This window comes from Neofelis nebulosa, chromosome 7, assembly GCF_028018385.1.
Source record: "Neofelis nebulosa isolate mNeoNeb1 chromosome 7, mNeoNeb1.pri, whole genome shotgun sequence".
Lineage (NCBI taxonomy): Eukaryota > Metazoa > Chordata > Mammalia > Carnivora > Felidae > Neofelis > Neofelis nebulosa.
The window spans coordinates 140018501-140027336 of record NC_080788.1 but is presented as its reverse complement, the minus strand read 5'-3'; the positions used below and the strand labels follow the sequence as shown (position 1 = coordinate 140027336).

Genomic DNA, 8836 nt, shown 5'->3' with positions numbered 1-8836 from the left:
TAGCCCTAGTGTGGCGTCACTTCCGCCAGCGACCGGCGGCGCGCAGCGAGCGTGGGTCTCGCGAACGCGCCGGGAGCGTCCCAGAGTCGGGAGCGCCCCAGAGCCGGGAGCGCGCCCCGCGGATGACAACAAATTCGACGCGCGGCGGCGGCGGCAGTGGAGGAGGGTGCCTAAGTACCTGCCTCGGGCCCTGCCGCCTCCCCGGGTGTTCTCTTGCATCCCCTCTCTGTGCCGAGTAGGATCCTCCCGGAGGTGTCCCGGGCCTGGGGCGACGGGGGCTCCCCCGCGCCTGGTCCCTGCCGGGCCTAGCGCGAGCGACGCGGCGCCGGCGATGGGGTCGCCCTGAGGGACGCCCGGCGCCGAGCGGGCATGGAGGGGCCGTCCCGCGCTTAGGCCCCGCCGCGGACCGGGGACGCCGGCCGGGACCCGAGGCGCCGCCGCCGCGGCCTGGAGCCGGAGCCTGGGCCCCAGGGCCGGAGCCGCCGCCTGCAGTCCCCGCGGGCCCCGCGGCCAGCCCTCGTCATGCCTTGGCCGTTTTCGGAGTCCATCAAGAAGAGGGCCTGTCGGTACCTCCTGCAGAGGTACCTGGGCCACTTCCTTCAGGAGAAGCTGAGCCTGGAGCAGCTCAGCCTGGACCTGTACCAGGGCACCGGGTCCCTCGCCCAAGTCCCTTTGGACAAATGGGTAAGAGCCGCCGGCGGCCGGCCAGGAGGGTCTCGCTGCCCTCCTTGGGGCGGTTTGAACGCGTGTCACCCAGGATTGGTGACGGGCAGCCCCTCCCTGGGAATGGTTGGGATCCGAGTGGAGTGTGCCAGGGGCTCACAGAAACGTGTTCAAGTGTTTAGCCCGTTTCTAGCAAGTTTGCGTCCCCAAATCACGTGTTTCTGAAACTTAACAGACGTGGTGGAGTCTCCACTGGGGGAAGCAGTTGCGTCAGTGGTTTTGGGGTCTTTGACGCTGGCCGCAACGGGTCCCTGGAAGGAGGCGACCCGCGCTGTCCCTGGGGTAGCAGGGGTCGCGGGGTTCTGTGGCAAACAAATCCTATTTCATGGGATGACACTCTGGAAAGCTGAAGGATGAGGGATGACCTTTGGGGATGTCACAATTCGTATTCCTTTATTTATTCTGGGTGGGCTGCTTGAACCCCGCGGTACGGCGTTTGCTATCTGGAAGGCAAGTTAGGCGAAGGCCTCTTGCCGGTTTGCCTGGGTTTTTTTTTTTGCCTGATGGTGAGTCTACAGGGCCACCCTGCGAGTGGTTGTGTGGCCCGGGTGGTGCCGTTGAATTACGCCTATTTGCTTCACGTGACAGATCGCAAACAGGTGTTGCGAGAGCGCTGAAGCTGCGAGTTTCAGACCCTTTAAAAAACCTGTTGTCGGCTTGTCATCCAGAGGCTGTGAGTTGACTCCGTGTGTCTTACAGGTGCTTCACGTATGGTTAAACTCCCCACGTGCAGATGTGCCTGCATTTGTATGTTCAGGGCATGGTAGTCTGCTTACACTGTAGTCAGTCCGGAGTCGAACACGAATGGGACGGCTTTTCTCCTTCCCCCAGCCCTTTACTTGTTGCGCTACAGTTTGCTGCTAGCATTTGAATCCTACGCAGGTGACATTTAGGAGAAAGGAACATAGGTGACTTTCCGGTGGTAGTTGTGCAAAACAAAAGGACCCCCCCCCCACCCCATAGAAGCTGTGTAAAAAAACCAACAACAACAAATGGTTTTTTTTTCCTTTTATGTAAAAGTATTTTAATAGAGTAATGACTTCTTTAGCCACAGACACCTGAAAAATTCAAATTACGGGTAACACCTTATTATGACCCTTCAATTAATTTGTACTAGTATGGATAAACATATAATTTTTTTCGGTGAGTAGATGACTTAACTAGGGAGAGTTCAAACGGTAGTGGAAAGAGCCCTGGTTTCAGTAGACCCAGCCCCACACCTGGCTAGATCAGGCTAGCCCAGGCTGCCAGTTAGCTAAGTGCCCGTGGACATGGTCATTCACCTGAGTTTAGTAAACATTAACGGAGTATACGTTCCATGCTATGCACTGTGTCAGGGTACAATATTGCTGTAATGCTTAGCAGAAGGTAGGGATTGTGATGGATATTTTTAAGTTTGGTGACCCATGAATCTATACTTTTGGTATAGATACGAATAAGCTATCTTAAAGGAGGAGTATTGGACACTTATTTATTTTATTAAAATTCTTTTAAGTATTTAGTTTTGAGCAAGAGGGAGAGTGAGAGAGTGCAAGCACAAGTGGGGGAGGGGCAGAGAGAGATGGAGACACAGAATATGAAGCGGGCTTCAGACTCTGTGCTGTCAGCACAGGAGCCCCACGTGGGGCTCGAACTCACAAACAGATCATGACCTGAGCCTTAAGTCAGACGCTTAACTGACTGAGACACCCAGGTGCCCTGGATTGGATATTTATTAATTGTCTTTTGTGGGTTGAATAACTGTATGAATTATTCTTTAATGACTTTTCACATTGATCTTATAAGATGGGTATTATTATTTCCATTTTAAAGTTGGAGTTAAATAATATGCCCCAAGTTACACAGCTAGCAAGTGGTACCATGAGAATTCAAACCTAAATTTAAGCCCCTATTTCTTCACTAATCACATGGCTTCAAGCCAGGGAAAGAGCCGTTAATGTTTATTGAGCATCTGTTTATTTCAGACACTGTGCTAGGCACTTTATTTGTGTAGTTTTAATCTTCATGGGAAATCAGAGGTGGTGGTATTCGAATTTACAGTTTGACTTCAGGATTGTTGACAAAATGATTTATGGCTAGACTTGATCTGAAGATTATGGTTCTGTTCCTTGAAGGGGAAGAATTTGTCAAAGCATCCAGTAAACATTTGATGTTGTCGATTTATTTATTATAGTGTGCTGTGTATGAACTAGGATAAATTTTGATGTGACACTTAGATAATAACTCTTCAAAGTTCTGATTCCAAATTCAGTTGCTTTTGGCTTTTGATTTTAATGACTTTGTCTCTGAAAAAATAAAAGATGCCTCACGAAGATTTGTAGGTTCAAATGGAAGAATCATGTCATTAGTGACATTAGTAATGTTTTAATTCTCTGCCATCAATTATGCACAGGGTTGTGTTGCAGAGGGCTGTGACATTTCTTTCTTCCTTGATCTCAGTTTTTCTTGATAGTTAATTGAAGTTGTTGCATTTATATATATGTACATACACATAAATGCACATATATATACACACACATATATATATACATATAAAAATTAACTTTAAAAGCTATTTTATTGGGGTGCCTGGCGGGGGGGGGGCTCAGTGGGTTAAGCATCTGACTTCAGCTCAGGCCTTAATCTCACGGTTCATGAATTCGAGCCCTGCGTGGGGCTCTGTGCTGACAGCTCGGAGCCTGGAGCCTGCTTTGGATTCTGTATCTCCCTCGCTCTCTGCCCCTCCCCTGCTCATGGTCCATTTCTCTTTCTCTCATAAAGAAATATTAAAAAAATTTTTTTTAACCTATTTTGTTTATTTAAAAAATTTGTTCATTTTTTTTTAACGTTTATTCACCTTTGAGAGACCGAGAATGAGCAGGGATGGGGCAGAGAGAGAGACACACACAGAATCCGAAGCAGGCTCCAGGCTCTGAGCTGTCAGCACAGAGCCTGATGCAGGGCTCGAACCCATGAACTGCGAGATCATGACCTGAGCCAAAACCGGACACTTAACTGACTGAGCCACCCAGGTGCCCCTAAAATTTTTTTTTATTTAAGTAGACTCCACACCCAGCATGGAGCCCAATGCGGAGCTCGAACTCACGTTCCCAAGATCAGTTATTTTCTCATTATTAAAGCGATACCTCGGGGCACCTGGCTAGCTCAGTCAGAGGAGCATGTGACTTTTGATCGAATGGTTGTGACTCTGAGCCCCACGTTGGGTGTAGAGATTACTTAAAAATAAAGTCTCTAAAAAAAAAAGTAATGTCTTTACTTTGCAAATATAAAGCGTGTTTTGTTTTTTGGAATATACCTGCTAGGTAGCATATACTGCTGATAGCCATGGGTCATCTCATAAATGATTAGTCTATTTGGAACCCTTTCTGTAGAAGAAAACTGCTTATCTTTAATTTTAACTTTTCAATATTTGGCCGTAAGAAAACCAGGAAATCAGAAAGTTATTGTTATGTTCTCTTTAAAAGGATTCTGTGTTTAGGTCTGTTTTTATTATGTAGAACGTATGCCCAAATAAGTTTCAGGATGCTGACATGGAATGAATATCCAGGTGAGGGCGCCACTCTTGGCTTTTCCCCATTGTGAGACTACTGTTCTTCCCTTTGTGCCATTCGGATGCCTGGCCTGAGTGAGCGTGCCAGTGCCCATTTGTGTATTAAGTAGTGGTACAACTTTTAAATCTAAAACTGTGAGAAATTGCACATGGAATGCCTAATTTTCTTCTAACATACCTATAGATCAACTCTGATACTCTCTGGTATTCATACACCCCATTGGGAGATCATGACCTTAGAAGGGCTTGAAGTGGGAGGGTGAAATAGAAGCAGGGGGTTTGGATCTATTCCACAACTGTAATGTGCTCCTAAGTTCATGAGTTCCCCAAGGAGGTGTTTGGAAATGTAAAATGTTGAAAGAAGGAAATTCTACTTGGGGAGGAGGTTGGGATTTGATGACTCATTCTTTTCCAACTCTTTAAGACTGACTTTATTGGGGCACCTGGGTGGCTCAGTTGGTTGAGCGTCCGACTTTGGCTCAGGTCATGATCTCATGGTTTGTGAGTTTGAGCCCCGTGTTGGGCTCTGTGCTGACAGCTTCTAGCCTGGAGCCTGCTTCCGATTCTGTGTCTCCCTCACTCTCTGCCCCTCCCCCATTCTCACCCTGTCTCTCAAAAATAAACATTAAAAATAAACCCTGACTTTCTTCTTCTTTTTTTTAATGTTTATTTTGAGAGAGTACTTGGGTGGGAGAGGGGCAGAGAGAATCCCAAGCAGGTTCTGGCTTGGGGCTTGATCCCATGAACCGGGAGATTATGACCTGAACCGAAATCAAGAGTCAGACACCCAACCGACTGATCCACACAGGTGCCCTATTTATTTATTTATTTATTTATTTATTTATTTATTTATACATATAAATATATATATATAATTAAAAAAAAAATTTTTTTAACATTTATTTATTTTTGAGACAGAGAGAGACAGAGCATGAACGGGGGGAGGGTCAGAGAGAGAGGGAGACACAGAATCGGAAACAGGCTCCAGGCTCTGAGCTGTCAGCACAGAGCCCGACGCGGGGCTCGAACTCACGGACCGTGAGGTCATGACCTGAGCCGAAGTCGGCCGCCCAACCGACTGAGCCACCCAGGTGCCCCTATAATTTTTTTTTTAATAGAGAGAGAGAGGGAGAGAGAACATGAGCAGGGGAGGGGCAGAGAGAGAGAGGGAGACACAGAATCTCAAGCAGGCTCTGAGCTGTCAGCACAGAGCCTGATGCTGGGCTCAAACTCACAGACTGTGAGATCGTGACCTGAGCCAAAGTCGGACGACGGTTAACCAACTGAGCCACCCAGGCGCCCCATATTTTTTTAAATTAAAGTGTTTTCATCAGTTGGTTCGTTACACTTCTGGAGTTCTTAGCATGTGCCACAATGAGGAGCTGGGGGTGGAGCAGTGAACTAGATAAAGACCCTTTCCTCACGGAAGTTCAGTATGTCCTGGAGGGTAGACATTAAGACTTTGAAGCCTTTGAATTTCAACCTAATAATCTTTCTTTTGCTTTCCTACTTATACTGGTATAAAGAATAAAATTAATCTTCAGTTCAAGCAATATTGGTTAGTAATTCTTTGCCAGATGGTCCAGTAGACCAGTGTTACCTTTCCTTTGTCTGTATGCATGAAACTCATTGATAACTAAAAGCTAAATGGCCTTTAAGATAAGAGAAACTCTAAAGTAATCTATAAGACACTTGCTTAGCACTTCAGGTCTCTGCTTTTAGGTTAAGAATTATTCAGTCTCAAGGATATACTTCTATGGGCTAATGAGGAAAATACTGCCTGAGTAGATAGCCTACCTGGCCAAATTGATTCCGTTATCTAAGAATTTTGTCCTAGTTGTATACTGTAGTAGACCTTGGAGTTGCATAGAATGAGTGAATTTCTAAGTACCTTATGATATTAGATATGGAGGATTTTGCCCAAGTGCATCTAAGACTGTAGAAGTGTGATCTATTTAAAACCTCTTATTTTTAGGGATATTATTTTGTATCTTAGTGGCACTGTTTAAATTCTTGAACTGTTTACTCTCTCTAGAACTATTTCCTTAACCAGATTTCTTTTAATACCATTCTTCAGTGCTGTAATAAAACTTCCTGTTCTATTTAAAACAAAATCGAGACAAATGAAAGCTTGGTGTTCATTGGGAAGAGAATTCTATCAAAATCCATTTCCTAGATAGTTGTCTAATGTTGACAGATGCCCATGTTACAGAGGCTGTCATTGCCTGTATACAGTTTAAAACACTTTGGTATATTTTAAGTTGTTTACTTTTATTGTATAGCTTACATGCTAATTGTGAAAAATTCAAATGGGAAAGAAATAAAGATGAAATATACATATGTATGTAAAATATATTAAGTATGAACAGCCCTTAATCTCATCTCTCCCAGAGATAACAATATGGTATGCAAATTTCAAACTTTTAATTATGGAAATAACCCATGAAATAAGCCGTTCTGAACTTTTTTTGGTCTTATATGATGGGCCTCTTTAGAGTCACACATTCTAAATTTTTCTCTTAGAATTGTTATGATATATGAAAAACATGAGTAGAGGCATGAATCTTGAATGACCATCGCTTCCTGCACTAGTTTATTGGTTTAATAGGAAATAGTAGAGAAGGTTGTGTTCCTCCTTCCCACCCTGTCCCTGTAGGGGTGAGGAGCAAATGGGAGAGGAAAGAAAATTGAAATTGGGGGGAGAATAAGTTTTAACACTGATTTTAAGGGAACTTTGGAGCATCCAGACAGAGATGCTCAGGAGGCGGTGGGAGCTGTGTCTTGTTAACCTTAAAAATAAAACTGCCAGTTACTTTACCAACAAAAATTGTTTGTTTTTGTTTTTTTTATAGCAGAGAATTGCAATCTGGGACAAGTAAGCTACATTAAAACCCTAGGCAAGTCTGGAGAACAAAGGAGGAGTAAGCTGTTTTACAGAGGAGAGAGGGAAGTTGGGAGGGTCTTTATAAACCAAAAGTCCATTGGAGTAAACTGGGAGTTCAAAGTGGAGTGGCCCTTCTTTGGCTGAGCCGTGAAGTCTCTTCCTGGCTGGGCTGTTGTGGGGGCGGGGAAAGGAGGAAAATTTCCTACCTCCTGTTGGGACAGGACTTAGTAGCTCAGGCCGAATGGACCTGGAAGGTAGGTCTCTTCTTGTTGGGTCTGCAGCTGACCACCGGCAGTAGGGACTTGAGAACTCTCCCTGCTGGCCTCCCGGCTCCATTTTAAATGAGGTTTCCTTTTATTTCTTTTCACGATATGGATAGTGTGGAGCTGAGGAAGAGCCGGGGCCAAAGATTTGGACGTTTTCAGAGTATCAGTAGTGACTAAAACAGAAAGCACACAAGGTGCGAGGTTGGTCTGTCGACTAGACTGAGAAACCAGAAAGGCTGAAGATGCAGCTTAGGCGAATACCGACATTGAGTGGTGAAGGGTTGGAGAGAAGAGCGAGAGGAAGCATGAAGAGTGGTAAAGAAGCGAAGTAAAGTTAGAATCCCCAAAAGGGAAGTGGCCGTAGGAGTCAGAGCAGAGAACTCAAGGGGAGGGGAGGACTGCGTATTGTTCATTGTTGTTGGCAGTTCTTTTTGGCAGAGTTAAGAGCGGTGTCACAGGAGCTGAGGGTTAGAAGGCAAGTAGTAGTTGGTGGTGAGGAGATGGCTGCCTTGGCTACCCAGAGAGGATGACTAGAGGGCATAGGGAGTCAAGGTGGGGGATTTTATTCTGCTTCTGAAGATAATAGCGACCGTTTATTAAGCACCTTCCATCTCTGTATACTGTAGTGGGTGCTTTTATGTAGGTTTTCTTGCTCTAAGTTGGGTGCAACCATTTCCATTTTACCATGAGGTTAAGTAACTTACTCAGGTTTAGGATTAGCAGTGCGGCGAGATTTTAAACCTAAGTCTTTCCAACTCCTATGTGCTTTTTGTACATCACACTGGTTCAAAAGATTCAGGAGAGCAGAGCTTCTAAAAACACTAGCAGCACTGGGTTCACCTGGGATCTTTGGTAACATGCAGACTTGTGGCCCCTTGCCTATAGATTCTTGTTCTAAAAACCCAAGAATCTGCATTTTTAGGAAGCATCCTACGGGAGTCTGACACATATTGTCCTTGACTGAAATTTGAAAAACTGGTACAAAGGGATTGAGAAGTTTTCTATCATAGAAAGTTTGTTCTATAAGCCAGCTCCTAAGCCCATGTGCTGTTTTTTTGAGACTTACTGGTGTTACTACATTGTTTTGATTTGCCTCTTACATATTTTCACAATGGAAAATTTTGTATTTCTTTTTTATAGTTTCTGGAATGATTCATTGAAGAGCTTTTGAAAGTTAACTTTTCTGATCTCAGTTGCCATATCTGTAAAACGGGCACAAAAATACCTGGGTCAGAGGGCTATTGTGATGATTTAATGCAATAACGTGGGTATGAGATAGTATAGTGCAGTGTCCTGTGTGTAATAAGTGCTAATCAAGTGTTAATTGGTCCAAGTTGGGTCTTGCTAATTTTTATGCTCTATTTTATCTCTTTGAATTCTGATGCCTTGGTTTAAACTAATAAGGATATATTT

General features: G+C 44.6%; 1 protein-coding gene across 4 annotated transcripts in view; it reads left to right on the top strand.

Annotated features, from left to right (window-relative positions):
* The first annotated feature begins 67 nt into the window (after window positions 1-67).
* ATG2B (autophagy related 2B) overlaps window positions 68-8836 on the top strand; it is a 75980-nt gene continuing 67211 nt past the window's right edge. For 2 of the 4 annotated variants that reach the window (XM_058740225.1, XM_058740224.1), the window contains exon 1: window positions 70-684. In XM_058740225.1, coding sequence (XP_058596208.1) covers window positions 523-684 — 162 coding nt within the window. In that variant the 5' untranslated portion in view covers window positions 70-522. Of the gene's footprint in view, window positions 685-8836 lie in introns of all 4 variants that reach the window. The other 2 variants (XR_009264766.1, XM_058740226.1) reach the window with 2 other exon arrangements.